This window comes from Anser brachyrhynchus (assembly GCF_964034855.1).
Source record: "Anser brachyrhynchus genome assembly, chromosome: Z".
NCBI lineage: Eukaryota > Metazoa > Chordata > Aves > Anseriformes > Anatidae > Anser > Anser brachyrhynchus.
The window spans coordinates 79,157,843-79,173,758 of NC_137697.1; the positions used below are offsets into that span (position 1 = coordinate 79,157,843).

The following is a 15,916-nucleotide window of genomic DNA, read 5'->3' on the forward strand; positions in this document are numbered from 1 at the left end:
AAAATGAATATTCCGGACTCGAGTTGGTGTTACTGTTTTTAAAGCCGTGTCCAAACCTGAGGAAACAAACCAATGAAAACAGCAAAATACGTGCAATGGACAGGAAGGCGTGCTTACTTTCTTGGCCAACCTCCATGACAATAATTAGGATCCCACTGGGATGCCAGCGAAGCCTAGCATTGCACGCAGTATGCTTTCACAATTGTACGCAAGTTAGATGTTGTCTGTGTTAGTAACAGTAAGGGCTGCAGGCTGTGGCGAAGGGTCTGGAGAGGAAGATGAGGAGCAGCTGAGGTCCCTGGGTTTGCTCAGCCCAGAGCAGAGCAGGCCGAGGGGAGGCCTCATGGCGGCCTGCAGCTCCCTCGCGAGGGGAGCGGAGGGGCAGGCGCTGAGCTCTGCTCTCTGGGGACAGCGACAGGACCCGAGGGGACGGCATGGAGCTGGGGCAGGGGAGGGTCAGGCTGGGGGTTAGGGAAAGGTTCTGCACCCAGAGGTGGTTGGGCACTGGGACAGGCCCCATCCTCAGGGATGTGGTCACGGCACCGAGCTCAGTAAGCATTCTGGGCAACGCTCTCAGACGCAGGGTTTGGTTTTGGGTGGTCCCGTGTGGAGTCTTGAGTTGGACTCAATGACCCTTGTGGGTCCCTTCCAAACTGGGATGTTCTGTGGTCTTATAATGATACGCTGAGCATATCCATTTAGGAACAGAGCCTAGCCTACCCTAAGAAGTTTTGCTGGGCAACAGAACTAGGTCCCAAGCCTTACAGCTGTGTTGCCTCTGGAGTCACCGTTTTGTCAGTGAAAGCATGCTTACTGACATTGCTTTCATGGGTGTGCACATTGCCTGTGTGTCACATGCTTTTGCTGTAGCAATGAAAAGCGCAGATAACTAGGTTAATTGTGCCTGTACTGAAATCACGATTATGGGGCTGCGAATCAATTCACCTGTAACCTGAAAAGACAGCCTAAGTGGTTTGTTTTTCCACTGGCGAGGCAAATTTGGAGTATGAGAGTAGTACTTCCATTTTAAAAACTTGTCAAGTGAAGCCCAAACTCATTTTAAAGTCTTTAATTATCGGGGGTTGTTTAAAACAATTCATGGAATTTCTGTTTTGTGCTATCAAAATGGAAACACTTAAGAGACATGATGCTTTTTTTTCCTAGTTGTATTTGTTCATTCAGCTCTAGTGTTTCCCAAACCTTTTTGCTGATGTGCTTGAATACATTCCAGTTGAAGATAGTGTAGTGATACATGGATCATTACTTTCTCCCTGTAGCCATGTGAAGAAAATGCTGTAGGAACTCATTAATTCAGTGGTTTAGGAAACTTCACCCTCCTGCTGCTCAGTCTTAGAACCAGGAAGTAATAAATGTTTCTGAACTCATCTCCTCTCTTTACATAACAAAACCAAACAGATGTGAATCTTCATTCTCAGATGTCTGAGTTGCTGCAGGAAGCTATACTAACAGAGATATTAGATAATAGCTTTATTATCTTGCTTTTTACATTCATGGGAAAAGATCTTGCTTTTTACATTAATTCTATTCTGAGATTAAGCAAAGAATTTTTTTGAGGGGCCATACTCACCGTTTTCAGAGATGCACACAGTAAAGGTTGTTCTGAATAGAATGTGCTTGCTGAATAAACTGTCATTTTGCCTATTGCCACCTGTGGGGAACAAGTGGGGTCACATGTCAAATTAGATGAAAACAAGAAGTTTAATGTCTTGGATGGAATGAAAGATACAGTAGGATTGAGAAGGAACTGATGTGCACCTGTGCCTGAACCTTAACAGAGATTTTATATACCAACATATGAATCCTAGAAGTTGTAGTAACAGATTTCTCCCATGTAAGGAGGTCTGGGCATCGTGAGTGTTTGAGTGGTTCTGAGGAAAGTTCAGGTGTTGGAGTGGGTGGTGATGATGGGACACGCAGTGTTGGTCTATCAGAGAGAGCTGTTCTATTTCTACTGAAGCCAGCGGGACTCGGCAGCATTACTGAAGAAAGTATCAGAGAGCACTGTGCTAATCAAGAATGAGTGATTGTATGAATGATGGTATCTTCCAGAACTTTTCACAGGAACAGTCATGTTTAAATGTTCTGCCATGAAGGTCATTTCTTTTCAACAGATTTTACTTGAAGTTACCCAGCAAGTCATTTAGAAATCCTGTCCATTAGCAAGAAGGGAAAGGGAAACTCAGTGTTCCATTCTGTCATATTGTGGTGGATGAAAGCAATCATACGTGCACTAAGATATTTCGGACTTTCTCTTCGTAGAAAGTATAATTTAAGATCTTAATATTTACACATCTGTTTTTTCTACTTACAGCAAGGTGACAAGAAGGCAAGTGAAGCTTCTTCCAAATCAGGACAGAAAAAGGCAGAAACGACAGAGGTAAAATCAACTGTTCAAATATATTGACAAGAAAAGTTTGGTAGTGCATTTCGTCTGGTACAGATTTTTAGCAAAGTGGTAGTTTTCAGATAAATAACTGGTGACTGTAGTCACGCATAATTAACTCCATGAATGCATAGTTTTTTCTGGTGCTGATGAGCAGCCTAATGGAAATATTTATTTGCTGTATTCTCCTTTCATAAATACTTCATGCTATTTTCAATGGAAATTATCTCAGCGGATTTGTCTGTTTTGCAGTGTAGGTACACTTTGGTATGCATCTGATGGCTTTGGCTTTTTGATTGTCCAGAAGCAGGGATGAAGCAGAGTGCACTGTGGCTCTTCCAGCCTTGTCTGTATCCTGGCTTATCTTTCAAAGGGAAGATTCATACACAAATTTTGCACATCTGGACCATATCCTGAAGTTGTTGCAAATATGTGCTCAGTGCTGTATTTTCCAAAAATATTTGTTTTTGGAGATGATGCTTCTTCAGGAATGGATATTTAGTGGTCAAAAGTCCATGACAGGCTGTAAGGTTGAGTTTACAGCAGGCAATTTTATAGTCTGATCAGCCAATGTTAAAAAGCAGAACCCATGTGGGCTGCAGACTGTGTTAGGAACAAGGTCACCCTTCTTGCAGCCTCCAAAGCTGTTAGCCATGCAGAGAGAGCGTGCTACAGTGAGTCATGCTGGTAATGCAGTTGAAGTAGTAATTCAGAACCTTTGTACTATTTTTCCAAGAGTTTGCAATGCTATGTTTTTGTTTAAAAGATGGAGAATATTCCTGTAGTCTTCAGTTTTTGAAGCAGAGACTTATAATGTGTCTGTAGATAGCTGTGGATGCCCATACTTAGAATAATGAGTTTGTTCATCTTGCTCCTATATAATAATATAATATTATATATATAATAATAATATATATTATATAATAATATATAATATAATAATATTATAATATAATGATATATATTATATATATAATATCATTATATAAATGATACACAGGATAAAAATGGTAAGGAAATGTTATGATATTTGAAAAGCTCATATTCATATTGAAGGGCAATTTTTAAAAGGCCATCTACTCATTGCTTAGCTAAAATTAATAAAAAATGACCTTGTCTTTCATATTTTTAAGGTATGCAGTCCTCAAGAAGTAAGAGATAATGAGTAAGGCTTTGAAAAATGAAGTAATAAAAGGTCTGACGCTGGTTTGAATAGGAGATGCTAGTTAGCCATAACATCAAGGAGAATTCAAAATGAGTACTATCAAGATGTAGAATAGCCTTTCTTCTGAAGCCCTTCATTCTTGGTGGCTTAAAAGTAGACTGAGAAAAGCTCAGCAGGTTTACTGTACATAGAAACCTACTTTGGTAAGACATGTTCTTGCACAGAGTGGTGGTGTTGAGACACAGGGCTAGAATTGCCTTACTTGAGGCTATCCTACTGCTCAGTAGGAGAGAAGAGAAACCAGATCAGCATGTACTAGACTGGCGCAAGCAGCTGTATGATAAACAGCTTCCTCAAAGACCAAAGGGAAAGCCATGAACATAAAAGCAGTGAAATATGGAGCCTGCTTTTCTTCCTGCATGGTATCAGTAGCCTAGCTGGTGGCAGTAGGCTGCGTCTACTCCTCCCCTACAAATTAATCTTTTACAGTCCATTTTCTACTGCACTGAAGAGGCTGATGCTGGATTCACACAGCTGATGCATGCCAATGGACTGACAGGAAGAAACAGCGAGGAAGTGAATCAAGTGTCTGTTTCCAGCAACCTCCATTCTGCTTGATGCCTGTCTTGCCTGGGAAGTAGCTAGGCATGGTCCTTCCCAAGGGTCCATGCTAAATGTAGTCTGTTTAGTTTCTGAAAGTAAAAACTAAGATGTGGCCTTAGGGCAACATGCCTGCTTTACTTGAACCCTGGTCCTTCATGGCAGCCAGTGATAGTTACTTGGAAGTACATTGTTTGCACTAATCTTTGATGCTATTTTGTCTAGCAGGTAGAGAGATATGGTGAAACTATTTGGTAAGGATAAGACTGATATCCTGCTCTACAGGGCCATGTTCTGCTTGGAAGGATTGATCTTGTCTGTTTCTTTATTCTGTGTACACTATCAAAGGAAAGACACCTTCATACTGACATCCAGTTGCCTCATTTCGGTAGTGCTACTCAAGCTTCAGGTCAAGATGGAGGGAATCTGCTTACCATGGAAGTGGCCAGCTCTAGGTTGAAATACGTATCACTTGTCGGTCTAACAATGAACTACAGAATGTGTAGCTGTATACAGTGTCTTGTACAGATACACAGAAGACTTGCTGGAGGGACAGAGCTGGAAAGTTCGGGTGTGTTAGAATATGTAAGTGAAAGGAGATAAAGGTAGCTCTTTATCAACATGGTCCAAAGTCAATGTGTTCATGCGTAGTTGTTGTACTGGGCACTGTTCATGGACAAAGATTCAAGTCACAGGGCATATTCCTGAACTCTTTATGTCTTGTTTTTCGGAACCTTTAATTTCTTAAATTTCCATTCTAAGGTAATCAGACACTTGAGAATCTAAATCAGCTTTAATGAAACGTTTTCATTGCTTGCAGTGGGTAGAACTTGGCATAAAAGAAATGCTCATTGTTGGAAGCGGTGGTTGCTCATGCATGTGATGCTGTTTCACGTGCTTGCAGCTGGGGTGTATCTGTCATGCACCAGAAATGAATGATGTGCTCCCATGTTCCCATATCCATCCCTCTGTTTTCTCACTGCGTGAAAACTTAGGACATTACAATTTGCATTATGCCATTGCAAAGTGTATAGCAAATTTCCTTTCTTTTTCTTTCCTCCTGATGTTTCAAGCCTTTTGCAGTTTTGGATGTGAAGTTTTAGCATGTGAGAGGCAACTGATGTAGTTTTCCTTTACCTCTTGATATCATCTTCGCTTTGCATGTGCTTTTCCACCAGTTTCACATCCCTGACTGCATACAAAATCCGAAGTGTATTAGTGCTATAGCAGTTTTTGGATGCTAGAAGATAAATGGTTCAAGGGAAGATAGGACAAATTCACTGCAGAGAAGCCCAGGAAAGTTTATAAAGTACACTGCAATTAAAATCACTGGGGCATACGTTGAGTCTGTTCTCTGAGAGTATATTTAGAAGGTCTATCAGCATATGTCTGACCTATTTTTACATCACTGTGTTTGTTTTCTTTTGTACCCACTGTTAGCTACTGCGAAGAGAGGGAAATGGATTTTGTGAAGCTTTGGACAAACTCAGCAAGGCAGGTCTTGTGACCATGCAACTCCCTGTAACACGCTGTCATGTTCCTGAACACTATGTTCAGTATTGCCCCTTCAAAGGGCTGCTAGTGGGGGTGAAGGGTTAGCAGAAGAGGGAAACTCTTTTTATGGGAATCTGGGCTAATCTGATTTCAGCACAAGTCCTAATCCTGTCCTAAACTGCTATGAAGCATTCCAAAGTGATAGGCAGTCCGGTTACGTTTGTGGGGTTTATGGTGAGGCTATTTGTGTTAGATACTGCATGGAGCTTTTCTTTTAATTATACTTAGACATGAGACATGATAGATAACTTTGAAGTGTGGGCATTAAGTACAGCAGTACTTGTAGACAGAACAAAGGCAGTAAATTTAAATTCATCTGGTCGTGATTCAGATTACCTAACTTTGGAAAAACTAAGTTATGTTATATTTAATAATACGTAAGTATGACATGGTCCTTTGCAGGTTGAAGTGTACTTTACTACATAATCATGTGTGTAATTCACAACTTTGCAGGCCAAACACTCCCATTGTGTGCGACTGTGGTTTGAAATACACTTACTCTGTTTTGAATAGGCTCGTGCTTGTGCTATTAACTGCACAAAATCTGGAAAGAGCTGTTGTCTTCCTATTGTAGAGTGAAATACCACAGGGAGCTTCTGTATCAGTCTAAATATCTAGTCTGTGCAGCACTGCTCTCTGAATGTAAAAATGAAGTATTAAAACATATGACCCTTTTTTTCCTTTTAGGAATTTGAGGCCCCAGCTGAGAGTGTGGGCATATTTTAACAGAGATGGTGTGAAACGATCCTTCCTAATACATCCTGCCATTTCAAGCCGTGCTTTCAAGCAGCGTAGACAAAGCATATGCCACTTGTTTAAGTTCATCTTTCTTCACTCAGCAGGAAATACATTCTGTATTTTGAGAGAATGATAATGATAACTGGCTTTGAAACATTGCTGTTCTTTTAGAATTGATTCTTTACTCAACACCAGGATTTCTGTGATGGTTTTTAATCCTGGTGCTTGTGACACAGATTCCTTATCCAAGACGAGCATTAGAGTTAGCTGGAATCCAGGAGGGCAATTCAGATAAAGGCACTATGACTGGTAAAGTTTGTTAGGGCGCCCACTGTTGATTAAAATTATGAGGGTTCGAAGGTGACTTTAATTAGAGCATTTGTAAGATTTCTGTCAACTTCGGTAACAAATTATTTACTTTAACCTGCATTGTTTCATTTTTTTCCCCAGAGTTTAAATGCTTCTTAGAACACGAAATACAGTGCTTTCAAGATTTCAGAATGCAGCTTAGCTTTAGCAGTGTGCTAGTTTTCTGATAATAGTCCTGATAGTCTGTGTAATGGAAGAAACACAGGCAATCAGTACAGTGATGCAGTATCATTGGCATCATTCAAGGAGTTCACGGTGAAAACTCAACCGTCTTTAAAAATGAAAACAATCAGTAAATGAAATAATCAGCGTTGGTTTTTATTTTAAAGTTACATTTATGTACTGTTATAGATGTGTTCAAATTTTAGAAGCTGCTGTAGATGAGATCTCTCTGTTCCTTGAGTAATGATTAATGGGAGAAGGTGCTCTCTGTGGGGAGGTGTGGCTCTCCAGTGGATCCCAGAGGGAAGCTACATGCCACCAGCTCCTTTTGGTGGGGGGAGTGCCTGCCTTTAAGTGCCCTCGGAAGGCGGGCACTCTGCCCAGTGCTGAACCTCAGGGCTGTCTGGTGGCCTGAGGGGAATAAGGTATTTCTGATCAATCCTATGTAGAGAAGTGGAGTGGTTTGGGAGAATAAAGTACTGCTTTGTTTGCCTGTTTTTCTTTTCTGTTTTTCTTTTTTTTCCTGTGCTTAATATGCAAAAAGTGGTTAAAAAATCAAATTATTCTGGTTAAGTTTTGGTATTACTTTAGAGCTGTTATGAATCGAGACTCCTCCCACCTTAGGAAGAAATAGAGTGATTTTTGCTCACGTAAGTCGTGAATCGAAGATTGAAAGTTGTAGGCTGAATTACTGCTCAGGGTTGTTAAAAGCATTTCCTGAACAGAGATTGCATATTCTTTCCTCCTGTGATGATTTTTTTCATAAAAGAAAACTACGCTTGTATGGGAAAATTTGCATATCACAGGGATATGTATTTCATCTCTGCTTTATTAAACATGGGGCAATTAGGATTGTTTCAGATCAGAATCAGTGTTATGTCTTCTTTTGAATCTGCTGCAAATAACGAAGAGTAGACCGTAAGTATCTGTATGCCACGGCTTTCGTTCTTTCATACGCAGCTCTGTACAGGCTGCTGATTCTTCTAGTTTGTTTTGGAAAGAAGGTGTGCTTTGATAATTTGCTAGGTCTGTTGTTGCCAGGTTGGAAAATGAGGCCTGAGTACAGCTGCAAGGTGATCCTGTATCTGACCGGGTCTGAGACTGCCACAGGAAAAAAATACCCTGCTGCATCAAGGAGGGGGAGAAGATGGGAACAGCATTGACGGATTTGGCAATAAAGGGCGTCGGAGCTGCTGTGCCTGGAGGGAGCATTGACCTTCCCAGTACCTTTCCCATGTACAGTCGTTATTTTAATAAGCCTAGAAGGATAAACCTACTGGCTTGATGTTGCCGTTTTTGTCTCCTTTTAGAAATGTTGTAAGGGGTAGATAGCAAAGAGGTTGGTTTTGAAAGATGGCCCTGGGAACTAAAAAGTATTACTCAGCCTTTCATGTTCAGTATTCAGCAGAGGATAGAAATCTGGTGGTGTGTAAATTTCCATGTAGCTTACCTCCAGGTAGCCTTTCTTATTCAACAGCAGAAAATTTATCTTCTTATTTTCCTCTCTCTCCCACCGTTATTACTGTTCCACTTGCCATGAAACAGAGAAATGTTAGCATTAGCCATTCTACCTTTTTTTTTTTTCTTACACTGTTTAATTGATTAATATAAGTTGATCATCAGAACAAGGGTTTATTTCAGTCTAAATATAAACTTCTCACTATTTCTAGTTTGGATTTGATGGGAGAAAAAAGAAAGGGCAAGGCTTGTGCCTGACATTTTTTAATTTTTTGGCGATGGTGGTAGGTGTTGTACAGGTGTGCGAAGAACCTTCTATTTGTGCATTTCCAGTTATGCTGGGCACTTACTAACCAAATTAAGTTCTGAACACGACGAACCATTAAGTCCTGAAGCAAGGACTGCAATTTCAGCTGAGCTCGAGGTGCGAGTAGAGAACTGTGGTTCTGAAGACGTACCCAGAATCCTGATTGCTCTTTAGATGTCTGTTCTTCTTGAGAAGATGTTTTTGAGAGTATCTGTAGGCACTCCTGGTCTGTGGAGTCATCTACTCGATTGGTGGTGGTGGGGACACCACCCACTGGTCTGTACTGGGCGCCAGCAGCTGGGCAGGCGAGGTCCTGGCCAGAGCTGCTGGAGGAGGCAGCCACATCCTTGCACTCTTTTAAGGGGGGGGAAGTCACCGTTGCTCTTGTTTTTTGTGACACACTGTGAAGTCTTACTTGAGCGTTGTTGTTTTCAGCATGACCAGTACTAAGCGTGGAATCTTTAAGGTAAATATCCTCCAGTATGTCAGGGTCTGTACTGTTGGGCCAGATTTTTGTGATGTTAGTCTATGTAAATGGCCACAAAATACCGCGGTCTGACTGGAGGTTGACAGAGGAATGTGCAGCTTTATTTATGTGAGATGCTTTCCTGTTTTTTTGGAGCTAAATTACAAGGAGAACATGATGGGGAAATGACCTTAGTACAAAAGACTCTGAGACTACAATCTGTTGCAGTAGCTATTGTAGGATCATTTGGAAAGTGTGTTTCTGCATTTGAATGCAAGTTTGCCAGTAGGATCTCTGAGCCATCGTTCTGCAGACTTGTCTCCTGTAGAGAATAATCAGTGTGATCTTGAGCTTCCACTTGTCAGAGAAAATGGTGAGGTCTTACCCATCTGTTGCCTCCAAAGACCTTATGCTTTTTGCTGTGTCTATTACTAATGATCGATTCTTATAGTCTTTACGATGTATGACATTAGGCAGTTGTCGAGTTGTTCCAGCAGCACTTAGGGGTCCTTGCTAAATAACAGTCCTGCATTAATGGAAAAATGGAGGTTCAAAGGGGATGTCCTATTTTGTTTCTTTTGCAATTTTGTTAATTAACTAGGAAAGCCATTGTTTTGCTCTCACTTACTTATCTCTACTTCCCTGCCTGAGGTATAATATCAAACTTCAGTGTCACTATTCAAGTTATTTCTGTACAGTGGCAGCATACCCATCTTATTTTAATATATACTTGTCATTAAAGTCTTACTCATAAATTGTCCCTGCTTGTATGTATGGCTACTGTTGGTTTAACTCTTTGTTAAAATGAGTTGCTCTGCCACAGGAAATAGCATAGACTTAACATTTATTCCGTGAAACAGTACTAGAGTACTCAGCCTATTCTGTGCTGGGCAAAGCCATCTGAAATAAGTCTACATGAATTAAAGCTACATAGGATAACTTACTTTTTGGATGACTTACCTGTTTAAAACATTGTGATGGACTTTTTTTAGTATATAACTTTCAATATTATTTTTGAGTATACAGTTTTACTTGGCTTTTATTTTTCTTCATCAACATTTCTGTTGTTTATTATGTTTCTTTCATTTATTTTGCAGAAGAGTTCAACAAGTGCTAATGTCACTCAGCCCCCCAAAGCACAGACAAGCGGAGCACCTTCTACTGTCAAGGTAATGCATAGTGACTAAATGGTCTCTTTGAAAAGTGAAGCGACTGTGATGTTAGTTCATCCCCTGCACTGGGATGGAAAACGGTTTGTGTTCGCCAGCATTTAGCATCACTAAGAGATGTTCTTTGTGTTTTGCTAGAAATTGTAGTGAATGAAAATAAGAGGAATGCAAGTCAGCAAAAGGCAGGCATTGGATGTTGAGGAAATAGACTTGGAAAGTGCCTTCCCTTTGAAGTGTGCTTAGCTAGTCTCGTAGTTACTTTAAAAAAAGAAATCCAGTCCTGTTGATAGCAGAGGCAAACTTAATTTGACCATGGGGCTAGGATTCTTTTTTTTTTTCACTCTTAAGTACTGTTTATGTGTTTGGATTACATTTATTCAGCAGGAACAGAAAAAATCAAAACACTGATAACTTTCTTTGCTTTTGTAGCCCTTGGAGCAGTTCAGTAGTTCAGGAATTTAGTGTAAGGGACATTATAAAGACAAATGACATATTGGAGTGCAGTTGGTACTCCGTGAAGAGAAGCAGGCTTTCTTAAACATGCTGAGGTCTTGCAAAATGTTCAAACAGGGAGTTGAGAATACATTTTTTGATGGTGGTCACACGTGAACTGATGGCTGTAGTTGGTGTTGTCACAGTTAGGTGCATATTCCATACCTACAGCTGTCCCATATTTTGACTTATATTATCAGCAGCAAGTATTTCTGCAGCAACTATTTGAACAGCATTTTCCATTTTCTTAATCAATGCTTTTTAAAAATAATACTCGCCAAAGACACTGATATGCTACCTAAATAATTATTTTCCTCTATTCAATAAACAGCAACATAAGAAAGGGACAACAGCATTTATATCCTTTCAGTGCTTTCATCCATCACTAAAGGTATCCAGACATTTTTGCTGATTTTCTTTCTGTTCATCTTAGTTTGCCAGTGCCTTCTTCAACGTAGTCGTTCATGTGATAGCTCTACAGAGAGGGACTGTTTCTGGGTTGTTTAGCCTGGAGAAGAGGAATCTGAGGAGACCGTATACCAGCCTGCCAGTACCCAAAGGCGGTACAGCAAAGCTGGGGAGGGACTCTTTGTCAGGGAGTGTAGGGATAGGACAAAGGGTAATGGCCTTAAACTAAAAGAGGTTGGGTTTAAATTAGATATAAGGAGGAAATTATTCCCTCTGAGGGTGGTGAGGCACCGCCGCAGGCTGCCCAGAGGAGCTGTGTGTGCCCCATCCCTGGCAGTGCTCAAGAGCAGGCTGGATGGGGCTTTGAGCAACCTGATCTAGTGGGAGGTGTCTCTGCCCATGGTAGGGGGTGGGACTTGAGGGTTGATCTTGTAAGGTCCCTTCCAACCCAAACCATTCCAGGATTCTGTAAAACGTAATCTTTCTGAATAACAGTTGCTGCTGCATAATTCCAGGAAAGCTCACATCTAATTTGCTAACTAGCATTTATGTATTTGTTTCTCTTTTGTTTTATTTCTGTTGTAAGCATATCTTCTACAGCAAATGTGTACAGTACGATTCCGGTGATCCTATTGAGAGAAAGAACTGGAAAATAGTATACTGAAAAAAAAGTGACTAAAAGCAATTGCCAGATATTGCTTCATGTTATTAGCTTATGACAACTTAGGCTATGTATTTTCTTCAGTACTGTATGCTCCTCTGGTTTCTGAGATGTTCCAAAATATTCATTTGTGAGGATTATGTACTGTGAAAGTATTTACCTCATGCTATCATGATTGGCTCTTAATCAGTGGCTACTTTAAATTTAATCTTTTTACTTCACAGTGGGCCATGACTACCTTTCTTCATTTAGACTACACTTTATTTTAACGGTATCTTTTATTTTTTTACAGCTTCCTGACATCCTACAGTATTATTTAATATAGAGCAAAACCAATTTATTGTTCTGTTCATGTAGTTCGTGTGACCTGTACTTTTTTTTGTTAAATATCATTTGGCTAGCTGTATTCTTTTCCACGCTTTTTTTTTGCCTTTAAAAATACCTATTCAAAAGAAACATTATGTAGGGATTTTTTTACATGGATTTTACAGAAAAAGAAATACTCCTTTCAAAGGCAAGGCAGCCTTTTCTATTTTTCTACAAAACTAGATCAACTCCTTTAACAAAATCAAGAGCATTCCAGCATATTTTTTGACAACTTCATGATAGCTACTTCTTCCTTTCTTTTTTTCCCCTCTGCTGTAGCTTAAATGTGTTCCAAGTGTGAAATCTCTTGGGATTCCTTAATTGTCCGAATTGTTTTGTTGGTCAGTAATACTTCTCATTAATGTATGTTGTCCAAGATGAATTGGGGGGGGGGGGGGGGGGGATGAGAGAGATGGGGAGAGTGAGTGAGAGCTGCTGCAGCTGTTCAGTCTTTTAATCAACTCTTACCCTATGGTGGAATTACTTACTGTAAACAGAATAGATTGTTTTTTTGTTTTGTTTTTTTGGCTCTATATTATGGCCTGATTCCTTGCCTGTTAGTAAGTAGTAATAACTGCTGGCTTTTGTTCTGCTTGGGTTTTCTGTTTCCAAGTTTAAAGACACAGGAGCTTATACTTGTCATTGTTTAATGCCTGGCTAATATGTGGGTAGTTTAATTTTCCTGTGTCTGCACCTTGTAATGCAAACCACTACTAAGAGTAAGTGTTTGTGTCTGGATTCATTTTCTGTGTATCTGAACTGCCATTCTGAGTGCTGTGAGTTTATCCCTGCGTTCTTTATTGTCCTGCTCTTAAGCTGCTGTCATTGCAACCGGTATTTACTCAGCAGCATATGCTCAGTGTCTTCTTATTCACGTTTTAGTTGGTTGCCTGTGCCTTCGTGTGGTGGAAGAAAGAAGTGCTGCCTCTCTACTCCTTTCTTTTATATCTGTGTGGATTTGCTGTTCTCTGTGTCATTTTGAAGCTCTTCACTCTTTGCTCTGGAACAAACTATAGCAAGCCTTTCTTCTGGTTTTGATGTAAAGTTCTGTTTGGCTGCTGTATTGTACCAAGGTGTCTTCAGTAAGCATACGCTTTCTACAGAACCCTGTCAGATAATTTGAGGGGAAAAATAAAGACTCAGATAAGGTTGTTAATACTTGCTGGTTGCTGGTGAGCAGCCTCTTCCATGTATTCCTTAGCTGCAAAGGTGTACAAACCAGGAGGTCACTGCCAAAATTATTAACAGGCAGTAGTGAAGAGGAAAAACTGAACTAACATCCTTCCAGTTCCAAAGGTGCCTTACCGGCACTGGTGTATTTTCTTTTATGGTCTTTTACATTTGCTTTTACAAATTCCATCACCAGCAGGAATGCCAAGTTCTAGCTTAGCATTCAGTCATAGCCAGAAGACCCTAATATTTGAGTACAGCTGGATCAAGCTATCCTTCTTGGATCTTTGCGTTCTTGTGAGATAATTATACTGATATCAAGTGGGCTTTACAGTTTTTTCTGTGTAAGAAATTTTTGTTATTGTTCTTAGTGAACTCAGTGAATTTTTTTTTTCTTTTTGTTGCTGGCATCTGTAGTTTAGTGAAGCGTGCATCGTTGCCCATATTAGTTCCGTGGACGGTTTATTAAAGCGATGCTGGCAGAATTCAACAACGTTGGAAATGCATTGTGTATTATTTTTATTTCAGACTTGAGTGATCTTGAATATATTCAGAGGAAGCCACTTGATCTTAACAAAGTAAAATTTAAGATGACTTACTTCCAGTTCTCATCCAAATTAACACTGTTTTCCAAGGGATTCAATAAATTTTTTGTGCAACATACAGGAGAGCTGTTGTATTTGAGTGTTTTTTTTTGCTATGTACCTTATTTAATTGTCACTAAATTCCTATTTCTGGGAACTTTGCACAAACATATTGTTGTGAAGGAAGACATTTCTGAGTAGAGGACATTTGAAGTTGCAGCACTGATTTGGCAAGTCCAAAGAAATGTGTAAATTTATTCCTGACTCTGTTGCCAGTAAAATAGTGAAAAAGGGTCAGATGATCATCTCTAAATTTTGGGATTATTCCAAAAAAGATCTACAGTCTTCTGTTTCACATTCTCCTTAGAGCAGCTCATTGCACAGATCCTCAAATTAGGAGTGCTTTGTAACACAGGGGTGTTTTCTACAAGTTGCTCTCACAGTTGTTACCAATGGTTACCTTGTATTTGAAAAGCATGAGAACTGTGTCAGCGTGGATGACAGTGCTGGTTTTCTCAGTAGCAGAGGCATGCTAAAAATGGACCACAACATTAAAAAATGGAAGCTGTATGAATATGGAAACTGTGTGGAAGAGCTGGCTTCATGTAAAGCTATGCCATGAAGCTTCGGTCAGCAAAGGTAATCTTCACTTTTGAAAAGTAGGGCCATAAAAGAAGCCTCTGATCTAGACAGTTACACCTACAAAAACTACAACTTGTAATGCTCTGCAAGGTTTTAAAATTAATAATATGATCAAAAGCAAAAATGTCCATACTTAACTGAGCAGAACAGTGTATTTTCCTCATCAGCCTGTGTCATATCCTTGGGTGTTCTCCTCTACTTCCCTTCTTGAGATGGGTTTTGTTTCTTGTTCCCTTGAGGTAAAGGGCATTGAAGCTATCATGAAAAAATGATGTTAGTAGTGTGAAGGCTTTTCTTTAAATACATGCAAGCAAGCAAACAAAAAGACTTCCAGATTATGTGTGTTGAGAATTTGATTCTATACCAAAAAAATAGTTTAAGAGCAGGTCACTTTTGGTATTTCAAAACGCTTCAAATACTGCCTCTTAACTCCTGAATTAATGTAAAAGATTTGGATTTTTGTGATCAAAATAGTGGTTTTAATCAGTCCAGTTTTAGTGGCTTTAGCTGGTCCAGCCATCTGATTTAATCCGAGCGATACCAGTTATTTACTCCGGCTCCCCAGGCAGCCAGTCGCAGTGCAGGGAGGTGCTGGCCCCCAAACCCCACGGTAAGTGTTGGTCTCGTTCAGGAGAGGTGGGTGGGTTTCTTCCCTCAGCACCCGCACCACGTCTCAGCAGGCTGAGGCCGAAGGCTCCTCTCTGGCAGCTGGCGGTGACCCCACTGAGAGCTGCGCCCTTTGCGTAGGCCTTGTGCCCCTGGCCTGGCCGTGCCCGGTGGGGAGGTGGCTTTCTTCTACCTCCGGGGGTACCTCCGCAGCCAGAGCGGGGCCGTGGCAGCTCTCGCTGTGCCACGGGCACCGGTCCCGAAGCGGCGTGCCTGCCTTGCCCGGCCCACACGCCGACGGCAGCAGGCGCGGCCCTGCCAGCCGGCACACGGCCTCTGCAAGGGCTTGGCTGGCGCTGTGAAAACTGAAACCACAGCCTGCCGGGCACTGGCGAGAGAACAGCAGCACCGGGACGCTCGTGCTGGGAACAGAAGGCCCACCGTACCAAGTAAGCTAGCCGTTCTTACCGGCTTTTACTTTCATGTTACCCCTGCTTTGGGTTAATTCACGTTCTCGTTGCACTTCTCCTTTTTTTTCTGTCTCTCTCTTCCGTGAATTTTTGTGGGCTCAAATAAGACTCTCTGCTGTCTTCCA

At 40.8% G+C, this 15,916-nt stretch overlaps 1 protein-coding gene across 5 annotated transcripts in view; it reads left to right on the top strand.

Annotated features, from left to right (window-relative positions):
• The window catches only part of LOC308185311 (uncharacterized protein), a 123,848-nt gene that overhangs the window by 4,705 nt on the left and 103,227 nt on the right, over positions 1 to 15,916 (top strand). The window contains exons 2-5 of one of the 5 annotated variants that reach the window (XM_080573236.1): positions 2,333 to 2,398; positions 10,321 to 10,392; positions 11,216 to 11,275; positions 12,246 to 12,693. In XM_080573236.1, coding sequence (XP_080429362.1) covers positions 2,333 to 2,398; positions 10,321 to 10,392; positions 11,216 to 11,275; positions 12,246 to 12,278 — 231 coding nt within the window. In that variant the 3' untranslated portion in view covers positions 12,279 to 12,693. The other 4 variants (XM_080573237.1, XR_013943284.1, XM_080573235.1 and 1 more) reach the window with 4 other exon arrangements.